Source organism: Mustela nivalis (assembly GCF_964662115.1).
Source record: "Mustela nivalis genome assembly, chromosome: 11".
Classification (NCBI taxonomy): domain Eukaryota; kingdom Metazoa; phylum Chordata; class Mammalia; order Carnivora; family Mustelidae; genus Mustela; species Mustela nivalis.
This window is the reverse complement of record NC_139030.1, coordinates 101,179,565-101,197,598: the sequence shown is the minus strand read 5'-3', so window position 1 is coordinate 101,197,598 and position 18,034 is coordinate 101,179,565. Positions and strand designations below refer to the sequence as shown.

Genomic DNA, 18,034 nt, shown 5'->3' with positions numbered 1-18,034 from the left:
GTAATCAAAATGGTATGGTGCTGGCACAAATACAGACACATAAATCAGTGGAGCAGCCAAAACCTGGAAGGAGAACAAATGTCTATCAGCTGATGAATAGATAAAGAAGTGGTGTGTGTGTGTGTGTGTGTGTGTGTGTGCGCGTGCGCGCGCGTACACATGTGATGGAATATTACTCAGTCATCAAAAAGAATGAAATCTTACCATTTGCAATGATGTGGAAAGAACTAGAGTGTATTATGCTAAGCGAAATGAGTCAGTGAACAAATACCATATGATTTCACTCATAGGTGGAATTTAAGAAACAAAACTGATGAACACAGGGGAAGGGAATAAAAAATAAGATTAAAAACAGAGAGAGAGGCAAACCATAAGAGACTCTTAAATATAGGGGTGGGAGAAAGGGGAAATTGGTTGAAGGGCATTAAGGTAGGGGGTTGGTGTAATGCGCACTGGGTGTTATATGCAACTGATGAATCACTAAATTCTATTCCTGAAACAAATACTACACTATATGTGAACCAACTTGAATTTAAATAAAAATTTGAAAGGAAAAAAAAGGATCAATGGAACAGAATAGAGGGCCCAGAAATAAACCCATACTTTAAAGGTCATTTAATCTACAACAAAGGAGGGAAGAATATCCAATGAGAAAAATAACAGTTTCCTCAATAAATGGGGTTGGGAAAACTGGAAAGCTACATGCAAAAGAGTGAAGTTGGACTATTTTCTTACATAGTACAAAAAAAACCCCAAATGGATTAATTATCTAACGGTAAGACCTGTAAGAAACCAAATTCCTGGAAGAAAACATAGGCAGTAATTTCTTTGAAATTACTTCTACCAGCTGTAGAAATATTTTTCTAATATGTTTCCTATGGCTAGGGAAATAAACAAAATTAAAATATTGGGACTACACCAAAATAACAAGTTTTTGCATAGCAAAGGAAACTGTCAGCAAAACAAAAACCAATTGAATGCAAGAAGGTATTTACAAACGATATATGTAATAATATCCAAAATATATATAAAGAATTTATAAAACTCAGCCCCAAAAGAAACAAATAATCCAATTTAAAAATGGACAGAGGAGATGAATAGACATTTCTCCAAAGATAGACACATGAAAAGATGCTCAACATCACCCATCATTAGGGAAGTACAATTCAAAATCACAATGAGAAATCACCTTACACCTGTCAGAATGACTAAAATAAAAAACACAAGAAATAACAAGTGAGGATGTAGAGAAAAAGGAACCTTCGTGCACTGTGGGGAATGCAAACCAGTGCAGCCACTGTGGAAAAGAGTGTGGAGGTTTTTCAAAAATTGAAAATATTATCATGGGATCCAGTAATTCTATTATTGAGTATTTACCCAAAGAATACAAAAACACTAATTTGAAAATATATATGCATCCTTATGTTTATTGCAGCATCATTTACAATAGTCAAGATCTGCCAGTAACTCAAGTGTGCATCAATAGATGAATGGATAGAGAAGATACACAGATTCGCACACAGAGGAATATTATTCAGCCATAAAAAAGAGTGAAATCTTGCCATTTGCAACAACATGAATGGATCTAGAGGGTATAATGCTAAGGGAAAGAAGTCAGTCAGAGAAAGACAAATAACATATGATTTTACTCACGTAGAATTTAAGAAACAAAAGAAATAAACAACAAAAGAGAGACAAAAAAAATAACAGACTCATAAATATAGAGAACAAATGTTACCGGAAGGGAGGTGGGTCAGGGGGATGGGTGAAACAGGTGAAGGGGATTAAGAGTACACTTACCTTGATGGGCACTGATAACACATACAATTGTTGAGTCACTATATTATACACCTGAAACTAATATAACACTATGTTAATTACACTTGAATTAAAAAAAAAAGAGTAGAACCAATTAATTCTCTGATTTTTTTTTTTTAAAGAGAGGGATAGTGGGGTGGGCAGAAGCAGCAGAAGGAGACAGATTCTCCCAGCGCAGATCCCAATGCAGGGCTTAATCTCATAATCCTCACCTTAACGATCAGAGCCAAAATCAAGAGTTGGGTCACTTAACCGAATGAGCCACTCAGGTGTCCCAGGAGGTCTCTGATTTAAATCCTCTGTTGATTTTGCTAATTTTTATGTAGTTTCTACCATTTTATGTAGTTTCCTATGTTTTGTGCTATTAAAGAGGCCCTTTCATAGTGTTTTGAGTAAGTTCAAAGTGTTCAGTATAGGAGTCGTCTCAGGAATTACTATAAAAATCTGATTAGCTTTATTTATAGTGTAAAAGTTGTACTATCAGAAACTAAAATTAAGAGATGTTCTCCAAGCCCAGAAAATGACATACTGTTGGGTCTTATAGTATAATTAGAGCTGAAGTATAAGAGTATATTCATAACAAATGGCTAAACATAAGTAATGGCAAATAAAGACTCTGAGAACTGGGTGGACAGGAATAATTTAGAAAATAACAAAGATTTGGGAAATCAGAGAACTATCAACTGGAGTGATACTGCTATATAGTGAAAAGGGGGAAAAGCTGGGAAATAAAACTTAATAGATATGAACTGAATATATATTTCTTGCTCTGTTCCCTAAGGTTCATAAACAAAAACACATTTACATCAAAAGTGCTTCTTTTTCATTTTAATTAAAACAAAATGGTTCTAACAAGGTGAAATTTGGTTGTTGACATCTATCACACAGAAGGACAGATCTCCAAACCATTTTGTTCATTAGAGAAATTGACGGTTGGCCTTACATATTATTCTGAACTTTTAACATTTGTATAATATCACAAATGAGCGAACACTTTTCAATATTCTCTTTTAATTTCTTTTTTTGCCTCATTTTCTGGATTTCATAATCTGGGATTGCATCATTTATGTGAACTAAGCCTGCTGAAATTATTCGAGGACTTGTTAATTTTCCGTGGTAGTTCTCTCGCCGTTTGTGAACCTCTGGAGCGGTATTTGGTCTTGCAAAGTGTTTTAAGTGATTATGGTTATCATCCGGGCTTTTTCCTAAAAGCCTTGCTCTTGATTTTGCTTGCTCAACATGCTTAAATGAGGTCACGGGTATATCCTCAAATCTATCCGAACAATCCTAAATAGTAAAATAAAAGATCAGGTTGGTGAGTTAGTTTTCTTAAAAGTACATTTTAAATTTACAAGAACTCAAGTGTAGAATATCAATAGTTAAAGACAAAGAATGAGAGCATTAAATATTTTATAGGCAGTCCCCAAATTCAGACCCAACACCTAATGCTCCCTATTAGATACTATCATAGAAACCATGCTTAAAAAAAAAAAAAAGTCTTGTTGTTTCAATGGATCTGTTATTTTACAAGGGATAGAAGATATGAAGCTGGAAACCAGAAACACTTAGGAGAGGGGTCCTTAAGGGTCAGACGCCTAAAGGCAGTCTGCCTATTCTAGAATTCTCCAAATTATATTTTCTGCAACACTCAATATAAATCATGATTCATACTTCATATCATCCAAAGTTTCATTCTTTTAAAGTTAATAAACATCTTTAATACACTTTCACACACTCATAGAGAGCCTGGAATCTAATATTCATATTAAAGTAATAAAAATTGTTATGTACAATCTGAGAGTAAAGAAGTAAAACATTTAGGAAAATAACTGGAAGGATGTACACCAAAAAATTTAAAGAAGAAATTTTTTAAATTTTTAAAGAAGATGGTTGGGTTAGGGTGGTGGGATTATGGGCTTTGTTTTCCTTTTCTTTTTTCAAATTTATATAATATGGCTCTGTTTTATAGTAAACCTATAATAACCTACAATTACCCCAACGAGGGTATGGAGTTATTAATCATTCATAAACTAGTTTAAGCTAGTTTATTCTGCAGTATGAGCATCTTGTCCCTTAACACTTTGCAGAGATGACCACACAAAATGAAAAAACTACTCTGTTTAGAGAGAAGGTGAGAATGAATTAATAGAATTGGAGGGTGGGGGGAGGTTGTACAGGGCTGAGAATTAGGGCAGCAAGAAAGATTTACAAATATGGGGGCACCTGGGTGGCTCAGTGGGTTAAAGCCTCTGTCTTCAGCTCAGGTCATTATCCCAGGGTCCTGGGATCGAGCCCCACATCGGGCTCTCTGCACAGAGGGGAGCCTGCCTCTCCCTCTCTCTCTCTGCCTACTTGTGATTTCTGTCTGTCAAACAAATAAATAAAATCTTTAAAAAAAGAGAAAGATTTACAAAAATGAAGGTATAAAGAATCTAGAGATAAGTTGTACCTACTTTACATCTTTGCCTGGGTTGCAAAAATGCAAGGAAACATTCTCCCTCTCCCCTTTTAGGTACAGGCAACAATTAGGTAAGCCCCATTATTAAGGGAATTTCTGCTATTTTGGTGAGTAATACATAGTTCTTGTTTCACAGGTGAAATAACTGATTACTAGAGTACCAATAGGAGGGCATGGAGACCCCTCCCACGACTGGTTACTTTTCTGGATGCTCCTACAGTTCAGTTTCTCTGTGTTCTACTTTGATTCCTTTGGGAGATTCCTGGATTTTAGAAACGAATCAGATGAGCCAGTCTTTCTGAGGATCTGAAAAATGCCCTCCTACCATTCAATTCTCTTTTGTCAACTTCACTGGGGCGAAAAGTTTAGGGACTGTTTGTTTAACAGAGGAAAATAAGGATAACTCTATCTCTCCTACCCACTCTTAGGACAGATAAAGTTTCTGAGATGCTCTATGATCTCGTATTATACAATACAAACACAATTTATTGGGTTTTTTTTGAAAACAGACATTAAAGATTCAATTTGTCTAAAGGAACTTTAGAAAGTCGGTTCCCAGAACTATGAACCCCCCTTCTACCTCTTGTTCCTAGCGGATACACACATTTATGTGTACAACACACACACACACACACACCACTCAATACTAAATTACCAAATTTAAATAGAAAAGAGAAATCCAAAGTTGAGAGCATAAGCTAAAATGATAATATTTTTCCGGCTACTAATTTTACTATTTACTAAAGCTAAATGTTTGCTTTACTACAGAAAGCAAATTCAAAGCAACTGTTCTAAATTGGAACTATTTTTCTCATTCAAAGGATTATGCGCATCAAATTATCAATGTAATGTCATTCTGGGATTTATGAGTTCTCCCAGGTGTGGGGCATGCCTATTTATATACACAAACAGAGAATAGCAGTAGTCCAGAAAAGTAAAATAAGTCCCTTCCATTCCTAGTTTTTAACCTGTCTGGTAGCAGGTTTACCTTCCTAATTGTTTTCTGTTAATAAGTTTAAATTCCTAAGTTCCTCAGCCCATCATAGAGCAGAGGGGCAACGGGAATAGAAGAGACTTGTGAAGTCAAATTAAAATTTTTTCATTTCATGGGGTGCCTGGGTGGCTCAGTGAGTTATAGCCTCTGCCTTTAGCTCAGGTCATGATTCTAGGGTCCTGGGATCGAGCCCTGTGTCAGGCTCTCTGCTTGGCAGGGAGCCTGCTTCCCTTCCTCTCTCTCTGCCTGCCTCTCTGCCTACTTGTGATCTCTGTCAAATAAATAAATAAAATCTTTGAAAAAAATTTTTTTCCATTCATAATCCAATAGATTATAAATTTTGCATATCCATAATACTTATCAGGATGACCGGCAGATAATATCTTTACTGAAACGAAGATAATTTAGCAATCTGAAGAATACTATTCATACTTATATCTGCACGAAAACAAAATCCCAGCTATGTTTCCATGGGACAGAGCCCCTGCCAAGAGCTGTATAGGTTGTGCTAGCCCAGCAGCCCCAGGGGTTAGGGCTGAGTCACAGCTGAGATTCAGCCAGTTCTCCATAGACAGGGCTCAGGGCTTTGGCTCTAGCCTGCGGCCCTCTACGGAGTCTGCCTGGAGGAAAGGGTGGCTTTTTCTGATTCCTGCTCCAGAAGGAGTGCCCTTTATCTGTTTCATACAAAGGCAGTCCCTTGCTTCGGTGACTTCATTTCGATCAGGGTGAGGTGAATTTGAATGTCAAAAGAATTCTTGTAAGTTTGACAGTCTGTGTATCTTGGGACAACAAAGGTTACACACATACTTGCATACAGACATACACACCCTAAAGCAGATGATGGACAAACTTTGCCAAATGCAAAAGGAGAAGATTTAGAAAGACAGTATTACATGTATAGTTGTTCTCGCGGTCCAGTGAAGCAATGTCCTTGGAACAGATTTCCTTAGAATTCTCGCAGAGGGCAGTGAGGCTGGTAGTATCTTAACCATCTTGCTGAAGGACTTTTTTTGTTTGTTGCCGTGGTCTCTTTCTTTTCGGACCTTGAGCTTTAGATTTTCTCTCTTTAATACTTCTGGGAAGAGGGATGGTTTTGAGTTTTTCTCAGCATCCACACCTTTGTATTTAAACGACTGTGATTCAGGGAACTTGGCATGCTTTTCATGACAAATTCCATTTGTCTGTACAGAAAGAGTATGTAATTTTTTGTATTGTGCCAATGTTACTAGATGTTTTTTATTATTATTATTATTTCCTTTCAACCTCTGAATATACTGGTCTTCTAGCTTTGATTTCTCCCCAACCTCTAAACTGAAATAACTTAAAATGTTATTCTGCCTGGAAGGAAAAGTATATTTGTATATATATTCTTCATTTTCACTTGACATTTCGTAATTGGGAATTCTTGGATATGAAGACAGTACTGCTTCCGGTTTTTCCTGTGCCATCAGTTTATAGAGATTATGCTCCCTTTTTTCAAGGGACTTCATTTTTAGTGTCCTTTCAAGGCAAATATTTGACTGAGTTGCTTTTGAGTCTTGAATTTCTGTTTTAAAATAATAGTTTTCTGCTCGAGGAAGCTGCATGAAACCATGTTCTTTCCTTTGTTTCTTAAGCACTTTGTCTGTAAGTCTTTCTGATGACTTATTTAATGGAATCACTTGGGTATTTCTGATGAAAGAAGGTTGTACTTTAATTAATCTCAGAGGTTTGGCTCCTTCTTTAGGATAGTATCTTTTCTGTTCCCCAATTATTGATGGATTTTCCTCAATATTCTGTAAGGAAAAATATTCCTTTTCTTTCTTTTTGGTTAGTTCTGTTTCTACAAGTCTCCCCTCAGGAACTTTTTGTAGAGTAGTTTTTTGAATAATTTTTGAATATTTATTTTTCTTTTCTGAATTCTCCTCCATGAATTGGTTTTCATTTCTAGAAGATAAATCTGGCTTTATACATTTTAATGGTATGGAACTAGAATTGATCAAATTTATACGCTGGTTGAGCCCCTCTAATTGCCTTTCTGTGATTAGTCCTGATTTTGAAAGTCTTTCTATAAAAAGGCTCTGGAAGTGTTTGCTTAAATCAACTTTTAGATTTAATAGTTCATTTTCTGATAAACCTATAAGATAGTTTTGCAGAGATTTATTTAAAGGGTATTTCATGTTTAAGTCAAGTCTTTTCCCAAAACTCCCCCTTGAAATATCTTGTCCTAACTCATGAAATGATACAGAGGCACTTTTAGTTCTTAGAGACATGTTTGAGTTGACAGTCTCAGATTCTGTCTCTCTAAATAAACTGCTTTCTGAAAGGTTTTTTAGGAAATAGTTTTGGAGAATTTCATTTAAGAAAGATCTTAGCTTTATTTCCAAATGTTTATCTATGAAATGATGATTAAAATTATTTACAAAAGACATGATTTCTTTTATAGTTTCTGAATATTTTTCCAGAAAAATATTTTGCCCTTTTGGTTCCACTTTCTCATTCATCAAATACAGATTTTGGTAGATTTTTGGTAAATCTTCTTTGGTGATGTGTCCAGATTCTAAAAGTCTTTCTACAAGGTAATGTTGGATATGTTTACTTAGTTCAGATTTTAAATTTTTAATTTCTGACTCCGAGAGTTCTTCTAGAAATACACACAGCTTTGGACTCAACATAGGTTTTCTGTCTAATTTATCTATTTTATCAAAATTCTCTCTAATTTCTTCCAGGTCTTCTGTGTTATTTGGAAAAGGATGGTGAATTAGTCTTTCTAATTCTTTCCCTGGTTGTCTTCTTTCAGACTGATTATATTTGAAAAAAATTTTAAACATATGTTTTAAAAAGGATTTTAACATTATTACATCTGAGTCATTAAGTTTACTCATTAATGAGTTACTTAAATTTTCTAAAGCAGAATTTAGATCATTTTCTTCTCTATTCAACCTCTGACTATTATTTAGCGTATCTGTTTTTTTATCTGGTGTTGACTGATATTTTGAATCTTGTAAGGATATATTTTGACCTTCATCCATATATTCATTGCTATTAAAAGAAGTGGTTTCTTTGGAAATGAGGAGTGTATTCTTCTCTGAAAGAGATTCTGCTCCTCTTTGGGTTTCTGAATAATCCTCTGTGGAATACTTTGGCTCTTCTTCAGCAAAGACTGTCTCTGTATCCTGTACAGAACCCTTCTGATATTCTTTATCTAACTCTATCACTTTGATTATCCCAGATTCTAAAAGAGTATCTACAGGAAATGCTTGTATTATCTGGCTTATGACAGATTTGGCCTGTGGCAATTCTATTTCATCATCATTTTCTTCATAATGAAGTAGAATATTTGAAGATAAGTTCTCCCAAGCTGTGGGTAATTGATTCTGCAAATTTACTGGTGTCTCACTCGATTCTTTCTCTCCTACTTCCAACTCTGAGAAGATAGGTGCTGTGAATATTTGCTTTATAACATAGTCATTTACAATGTCACTTACACCTGGTTTGGATCTAGACACTTCAATTTTTGAATGCTTCTTCTGGAGATTATTTTTTGTAAGTGGAAAATTGATCTCATCAGCTTCCAGGTGTTTATCACCTGGAGGTGAAACACGTGCTCTTTCTACCTCTGGAGAATTTCTTGGTCCATCTTCAAGTGATGGTCCACTTTCAAGTAAATCTGCAAGAATATCTTTAGTTACTTGTCTTAAAAGAGACTTTGAATGTACCATGTCATTTTCTGAAAGACAGATATTTGAATCTTGGACTTTTTCAAATACTTTACTTTCCAGACTACTTTGTGATCCATCAGGAATACTCAGAAGTGGAGAACTATGACTTTTCTTTCTTGCTTCAGGGTCCATAGGAATCTCTGGTTCAGAAAATAATTTATCTGCTAGGTCTTGCAGATTTTTACTTAAAATTGACTTGAGCACCATTGATTGCTTTAAATTTTCTAGGTGGGGAGTAAGACTTAATGATTTTGAGAGGCGATATGTATTCACATTTCCAGTCACTGATGATTCTCCTTCAAAATTAGGTAGAGATACATTTGGTAGTCTTTCTTCTAACGTATTCTTAGTATCTAAAGTCTTTATTGTGGTCATGTTAGGATCACAGGCTAAATTATTCTTAGTGTCTAAAGTCTTTACTGTGATGAAATCAGGATCCCAGGCTGACTTTAACTTAGTCTTGTTGTCTAAAGTCTTTACTGTGGTGATACCAGGATCACAGGGCCAGGTTTTATTAGTAGGTGTTGCAGTTTTTGAGTATGTTGGGTAAGGAGGATCTTGGTCTTCATGCTCTATAATCTCTGCACTTGAAGTGTTTCTATATTTGGACATATCTTGGTCTTTCCTTTTACTGACTGATGTTTTGTTGCTTATATTCCTTAGAAAAGGATCAAAACCATTCTTAAGGTTGAATTTCTGGAACTGTAATATTAAAAACAAAAGGTAAGAAATTCTGTAGTATTTAGTTGAATTTATAATAAATTTTCTAGTTAATTTTCTTTGAGCAATCGGTCAAATTATCTATTCATTCACCCACCTTCTACAAAGAGAAAACTGACTTTATTTTAAAATACTTGAAATTGGAATGATGAAAATTTTAATGTAAAATTTTAGAACTCTTAATTCTGATACTATTTTGTGTCCAAGAGCTTTTCATAACCTAGAATATTTAAAATACTTAAACAGTCTTCCTACATAGTTGTGTGTGTGTGGTTTTTTTTAAAGAACTTGATTTCCAGTGTTAGCTACACTTACTTTGACAATGGCTAACATCAGGATCTAAGTCCTATCTTATAAGTATTTACCATTTTAGCGACAATACAAGAAAAAATTAAAATGCAAAGCAAGTAGTAAATATCCCATTAAAAGTATCACAAATAGTTTCTAAAGACTAACTTGGGAGCATGTATCATTTGCTTTTAAGTCTGGGAATTTCAACAATGACAATAAGTTCCACCCACTACTTAGCATGTCACAGTAGAATCTTACTTTTTGATGAATACCATACATGCCTTACAATGGTTATGAGAGAGCAGTACAAAAAAGTTCTGGATTATAGTGAAATTTCAGTGTAATATCCACGGGCAGTTTTGTAGCTCTGGGATCAAGAAAGTCTATAAGTGAAATAGTCTTTGAGGTGAAGTCTGTTATTCAAATGTTTCAAACATATTCTTATATTTGTTCATACAACCTCTATATTAATCAGCTGAAAAGTGGAAAATGTGAAATATCAGCCTAGTATTTCAGTTTATTTCAACTTAGCTGATCAAACTTCATTGTAGTAGATACATTTTATTACATCTGTTTTTCAAGTGTTAGTTGATATCCAGATGACAGTATAAGAGTCCCCTGGGTTCTTCTGAGAAATACAGATTCCCAGGCTCCATTTCCGGATCAAGATTCATCAGGTCAGAGGTAGAATCTGAGAACATGTATTTTTTCAAAGACAGCCATATGTTTCTAATGGGTAGTCTGGTTTAGGAACCACTGAATTATATAAAGTATTAGAGAACCCTAGTATTTAAATATAATTGTTACTGGGATAGGATAATTCAGGACTCACCTGATAATTTGGTTTGGATTCTATATATTCTGGTCTGAAATACGGTATAATGTTTTCCTTTGGTGAAAAAATCACCTTATAAAAAAAGAAGTTTTAATTTTAGACTGCTTGTAATACAAGAATATTTCCCAAGGTAACTTTATTCTTTCAATAGTTATTAAAGACATAAAAAACGTAAAACCTAAATATTTTTCTCATAGCTACTATAATTTATTTTGCCAATTATAAGACATCTATACATATATATTTACAAATATAACCTTAGTTTCCTTGATACTCTAATTTTCACACTATTGAATTTATAAAATCAAAAGAGTGCAAGCAGAAACAAAAGTAAAGAAGAATTGGAATTGTCAGAATTAATATAACCTCATTTTAAAAGGTTGTAAAATGCTTTAGATAATAAATGACATTTGAGGGGCCCCTGAGTGGCTCAGTTGGTTAAGCGTCTGACTCTTGATTTTTGGCTCAGTTCATGATCTCAGGGTTGTGAGATCAAGTCCTGCAATGGGTTCATGTGCTGAGTGTGAAGCCTGCTTGGGACTCTCTCTTCCTGTCCCTCTGCCCCTCTCCCACCCCTAGGGAAAAAATGGCATTTGATATTGTATTGGGCTAGAAAGCATTTTCAATAATTCCTTAACCTGTAATTGCTAAATGTGTACTTAACACTGCCTAAGGAAACACTTGGTGCTAGATTGAGGTGTATAGGAACAATTATCAGAGAATCAGAGAACCACTGAATTTTGGGAGGCAAAAGGTGCTGTATAGAGATAATTCAATCCTACTCCTTGTTTCATACAAGAATCTGAAGTTCAAGTTTGTTGTCCCAAGTTAACCAGATGATTAGTAGTCTAAATTCGAAGTGTCCTCAATTTTCATCTGATATTCCTTTTGCTACACAATCAAGACTGCAGTGACTGAGAATGATGCTTTGGAAGCATCATAACGTGCATGCACACTGCCCTCTTAACTAGACCAAATTTGATACCATCTCTCTGAGCGTACATAATACTATAAACTACTTTCAAATATACTCTCTCCTGTAGACAGCAGAAGGTTCATTATATATCATATTAATTAAAATAACAGTTCAATGAATGATCTTTCCATAAGTAATACTTTTGGTTTTAAGTGTACATTAATATTAAGCAGTTAATAACATGACTTTTCTTAAATTTTCAGCAGCTTCCCATTTTTGCTGCTATTCATTGCCCTAACACATTGACTAAATAATTTCTATGCGTTTCTCAGTCTTCCCCATTAGAGTTTCTCTCCTTCAGACAAACTGTGTCTAACTTTGAGTTCTTGAAATACATCTCAGACTTTTCCACATCAGTTCTTTTGCTTGTTTTTTCTTTGCTTGAATTTCCCCTAAAAAACAATTTTAACTCTAACATTTGAAATGTCATTACTTTAAATAAATAGAGTATAAAAATTAAAAATAAATGAAATATATATGGGAAGTAGAAGAACAGTAAAAACCCAAAACAACAACAAAAAAACCACATGAACTCTTTTTTGTAAAAAACACAAAAGAAAAAAAAAATTCTTCCCTAACATAAGCTTGAAAGAATGTGTGAAAGGACATAAAATGCTAACATCCCTGGAAGAGAGGAAACAGGACACTATTAACTTTTATTGTTTAACTCTGTATTATTATTTAAATGAACATGGAACACTTTATGAATAAAAATCTGTAGTACATTTATACTGAGGAGAAATGCTCTAGGCATTCTTCTCATGAAGCTAGAAAAGAACAATAAAACAAACCAATATAGGAGCTTCAGGATGATGGACTAAACATGGGGCTCTCTTCTTTCCCACTTCCCAAGGTTCTAGTAAAGTAACAAAAAACAAGATTTCAAAAAGAAAAGTCCCATGGCAATACTGGTAATCAATCAGGTGAGACACCAGGATTTAGAAAGTTGAGAAAATTCAGAAAATATGAAAGCAGATGAGACTGATTGAATGGAAACTCGCATCAAGAAAATTAGAGCCTTGAACTACAGAAATCAGGTGGGCCTGAGAAGCAAAAAAATTCAAGGACAGCATATACAAAGAGAATCAGGTGATGGTGCAGTTGTCATAGTTATTAATTAGAGAGCTACATTCAGAACAGCTGGATCTTCTCTTTCTCAGCCCACAGAGCACATGCTGTTGGCAGCGTTGTCTTTCCCAATCAGACACACAAAAGATTTAAAAAAAAAACAAAAAACCCGAAGGGATTATGCTAAATGAAGTAAGCCTATTTTATGGTTTCATAAACCATAAAGACAATTTTATGGTTTCACTCATATGTGGAACATAAGCAATAGCACAGAGGACCATTGGCAAAGGGATGGAAATCTGAAGGGGGCAGAAAAGGGGAAAATGTGAAATATCAGCCTAGTATTTCAGTTTATTTCAACTTAGCTGATCAAACTTCATTGTAGTTTGAACCATGAGAGACTATGGACACTGGGAAACAAACTGAGGGTTTCAGAGGGGAGGGAGTAACAGGGTGATGGGTATTAAGGAGGACACAAGTCATGTGTCCTGAGTGTTATATATAACTAATGTAATGTGCTGAGTGTTATACATAACTAATGAATCATTAAACACTACATCAAAAACTAATGATGTACTATACAGTATATCATTTAGAAAGTAAAAAATTGCTTTCCAAAGAAAATGTGCCATCTGTCCAGGTGGAGATCCTGTGAATTTCATGCCTTGATAGGGAAGCAGAATAAAGCTTGCTGTCACTGACATTTCCACATCAGATAACAGCAGGGGTTTAAAAAGAAAATTCCATCAGGAGAGAAACACATAGGTTCTTTGGAAATGTTGTTGGGTCCTCAGCCATCCTGCCTACTCTCTACCATCGCCATATACACTCCTGGGAAGCCTGCCTGTCTCACAGAGCATACCTATACAATTGACATATTTCTTCATTCACAAATATAAAATGAGCCAACAAAATTTACCAGATATATGAGGAAAATCAATATATGCAAATGAAGAATGAGTAAAAGCAAACAGAAAACTTCAGAGTAAATAGAGAGATTTCTGAGGAATGTGAGGAGAGGGTGACCCTTGGAAAAGATTCTAAATAGAATCTTGAGAAATTCTAAAAGGTATTGATTTCCACTTAGCTATATAATAGTCATTGCAAATTTAACATATCACAAAAAAAAGTTCTGAATTACAAATGCTTCTCCCCTCCCTCCTTCCAAAGCCCCACAAAACCTTGGCCTTTCTCATCTCAATTATTGGTGCTACCATCTACTAGCTAGTAACCCAAGTATCACTCTTTATTTCTCTCCTTCTCATTACCATATCTAATCCAGCATTAAGATTTCTGGTTGCTGCCTTCAAAATATATCAATTACATCTCACCCACAACCCCACTACCACTACCCCACTACCACCTAGCACAAGCCACTATCATCTCTTTCCAAACAGTCTCCTAACTAGTCTCTTGTTTTCTGTGACAGAGACTAATAATTGCCTTCCCACAATATATTTTATTTCAAGAACATATTTTTTTTAGCACTTAGGTGGAAATGTTCCCTGCTTTAAAAATTTTTTTAAAAAGGTACATTTTCCAGCCTCCATTGAAGAGTTACCCTTGTAACTATAAGAGTAACTATATGACAAGTTTCTGGCCAACTACATATAACTGGAAGTTGTTGGAAGAATTTTCTGAGGGAGTATCTTAAAATAGAGGCAAACTCAGCTGACAGGAACCTAATCATCTGCCTACCTATGATAGAAATCAACTGGTCAGTCTTTCACATATCCACCCAGCAAGGTTAAAACATACATACACAATGATTTGCACATAAGGTCTTCCTTCACTCTATCTAGTTCAATGAAGGTAACTGGGAACTGGACTGCCACTGCTCAAGACCAAGAGCACTGCCATCCAATGAGGGAGTAGAGCAAGAGTAAAAATGCCATGAAATTTCCTACCATTTTGAAGATAACTTTTTCCTCATTGGGTATTTGCTTGGTTGCCAAAAACTTTGTCTTCCAGAGCTCCTATGAAGCTGGTTCAGCTAGCTTCTGGATGCTTTTTCAGTATTTTTCAGAGGAACAAGAGCTTGGAGCTGTTTTTTCCACCGTTTTGTTGTTGTTGTTGTTGTTTTTGTTGTTTTTTTAATATCACTTTCCTTTAACATTTCTTATGTTGGGAGTCTTCTTGCAATGAATTCTCTCAGCTTTTGTTTGCTGAAAGGATATTTTAATTTCTGTTTTGAAAAATGTTATAACTGATTAAAGTATTCTAGGCTGGTGATGCTTTTCCTTCTATTAAAGGTGACATTCCATAGTCTTCTGCCTTACATAGTCTCTAACAAAAAGTCTGTTGTTTTTCTATCTCTTCCTCTGTTATAAATGTGCCTTCCTTTCCACTCCCCATAAGGTCTTCTCTTTACCACTGATTCTCAGCAGTGTGATTATGATATGTCTGAGAATTTTTTAAAGGTCTATTCTCTTTGAGTTCATTGAGTTTCTTGGATCTGTGGGTTTACAGTTTTCATAAAATATGAAAAACTTTTGACCGTTATTTCTTCAAATACATTTTTCAGCTTCCCTTCTCTATAAGTCTCCAATTACATGTTCATTTTACTACTTGATATTTTCATACAAGTTACTGATGCTCTACTTTAAAAATATCTTTTTTCTCATTGTGTTTTGTGTAACTTCTATGTCTTCAGGTTCATTGATCTTTTGCAGCACCTAATGTGCTGTTATATCCTTTTTCATCTCTAAAAATTCTGTTTTGTCTATCTGTACCTTCCATGTCTTCCCTCATTAGGTTTATGTTTATTCTACCATTTTGAATATAAAGAATATATTTGTAATAGCTCTTTTAACCTCTTTTCTGTTTCTTCCATCTTCTCTGTCATTTCTAGGTCTATTCCTATTGACTGATTTTCCCATGTATTATGAGTCATATTTTGCTTTTTTTTGAATGTCTGTAATTTCTAATTGGATGCTTAGAAGGATAAATTTTGCATTTTGGGGTTTATTCTTTAATCTAGTATTTGATTTATTTTGGTACATATTGAGATACTTGGAAACAGGCTCCTTCGAAGTTTACTTTTAAGCTTTATTGGCGGTGAGGGGGATATTGTCCAAAAGCCTTTAATGTAGGGCTGACTTAGTCTCTCTACTAAGATGATGGCCTTCTATTTGCTGTCACATGTGTTATGAATCTTTCCTCTCTGGCATACAGGAAAATGGTTTATTTCTAGCTATGTGAATTCCTAGAATGTTCTACCCACTCCTTTTCAGTGAATTCCTAGAATGTTCTACCCACTCCTTTCTTTTTCTTGCCTCCAGTATTTAACTACTTAGATTAATCTCAAAGACTGAAGTGGACCTCCTTCACAGTTATCTGGAGCTTTCTTGCTCCACATTTCCTTCCATTCTGGTACTCTACTCCACAAATTCTGCCTCTGCCCACCAAACTCTAATCTCCATCTCTTAAATTCAGTGATAACTCCAAACTCTGTTTTGGTTCTCCCTCCTGGTGCTGCTGTGCAGAAAACTGGTGCAACTATAGGGTTTACTTTGTGCTTTTTTCTAAGAAATCACAGTCCCATACTGTCATCTTCCCAATGTTTAAAAAAACTTTTCCATAATTTTTTCTGGTTTTATTATTGTTTAATGAAGAAAGAGAAATCCTATCTCTGCCAGCTCCATCTTATTTAGAAGCAGAATTTGGACATTTACTTTTCATGGATCTATCACATACATTATTTGTTCCAGCAGAGATTTATATTTAAATTATAATAATATGATATATAATATATATTATAACAGTTATTAATTAACGTTTCTTAGGTTTAAAATAGACTCAATCTATAAACAAAGCATGGGAGATTTAACTAAAGCCATATAACATATTAGAAACCTTAAAGAAATGATACTACAGGAATAACAACAACAAAAGCAAAATTGAAAAGACAGGAAAATGAAACTTTTTAAAAAACCTTTTCATATTTCATAGTAGGAAGTTAGTAGATAATACCTCTTGGTTTACATGTCAAGAAATATTTTAAACATATTAATCGGAGCCTTACAAAGAGCCATTAGAAAAATAAAAACTAATATTAATAAAACTGGGAATAAAAGTTGTAGAAGGAAGGTTTAAAACATTATAAATGCTCTAAATCATCTTTCAGATTGTGACATCAACATTAAAACAACAACTTCTACCTGAAGTTGAATAGTTGGTAAATCAAATAGAATTTGAACTACATAATTTAAAACTATAATAAAACGTACTAGAAGAACTACCAACAGTTAAAAGTAGTTGTTTTGGGTAAACAAAGCTGATAGTGTAGCTATGGGTGGAGAAGGTTACATTTTTCTTTTCATTTTATACCCTTCTGCACAGACTGATGGGGGGGTACTGTGTAGGTATAATTTTAATTAAAAAAAAAACTGGGGGAGGGAAAACATAAAAGCTTGAAATTTACAAAAAACTATGAAGGGCATCGTTTCCCCCCCCCAAAGGATATTCTTAATAGGACATTGATTAAATAATTTTTGTACAGGCTTACAATAAGAGGCAGTAGAATTCAGTTGTTTGCAGCACAGACTTCAGAGCTAGTCTGCCTCAGTTCAAGACTCAGGCTTACCACTTGATTGTCCCCAGACAAATCAGTTAGGTGCTCCATGACTTAATTTCCCACATAAAAAATAAAGTAAAAAATAGCTATTTCACAGGACTGTTATGGAGATTAAATGAGTTAATGTATTAAGATACTATTATAAGAACTTGCAATGAAAGTACTGGGTATTATTACAAAAAGAATGAATTATGGAATATAAAAAACAAAATAAACAAACAAAAAAAAAGAAAACCAGACTCTTAAATATGGAGAACTCGTGGTTGCCAGAAGAGAGGCAGGTGGGGGGATGGGCAAACTAGATAGGAGGGACTAAGATGTACAAAATTTCCAGTTGCAAAATAAGTAATCATGGAGAGAGGGGGGAACAGCGTGGAAAACATAGTTAAAGGTATTGCAATGGCATCATGTGGTGATAGATGGTGACCACACACTTAATGAACACTGAATAACATATAGAATTGTTGAATCAATATGTTGTACATCTGAAACTAATGTTAATTATACTTTAATTTAAAAAAACTACTGGTTATTATTAAAATAAAAACATTATGCCACTTAAAATAATGAAATTGATATATGGGTTGCATAAGCAGT

At 34.6% G+C, this 18,034-nt stretch overlaps 1 protein-coding gene across 7 annotated transcripts in view; it reads right to left on the bottom strand.

Annotated features, from left to right (window-relative positions):
• Positions 1–2,637: 2,637 nt before the first annotated feature.
• C2CD6 (C2 calcium dependent domain containing 6) overlaps positions 2,638–18,034 on the bottom strand; it is a 109,801-nt gene continuing 94,404 nt past the window's right edge. For all 7 annotated transcript variants that reach the window (XM_082691190.1, XM_082691186.1, XM_082691187.1 and 4 more), the window contains 3 exons: positions 10,815–10,889; positions 6,164–9,673; positions 2,638–3,105 (listed from right to left, as the gene is read on the bottom strand). In XM_082691190.1, coding sequence (XP_082547316.1) covers positions 2,758–3,105; positions 6,164–9,673; positions 10,815–10,889 — 3,933 coding nt within the window. In that variant the 3' untranslated portion in view covers positions 2,638–2,757. The remainder of the gene's footprint in view (positions 3,106–6,163; positions 9,674–10,814; positions 10,890–18,034) is intronic.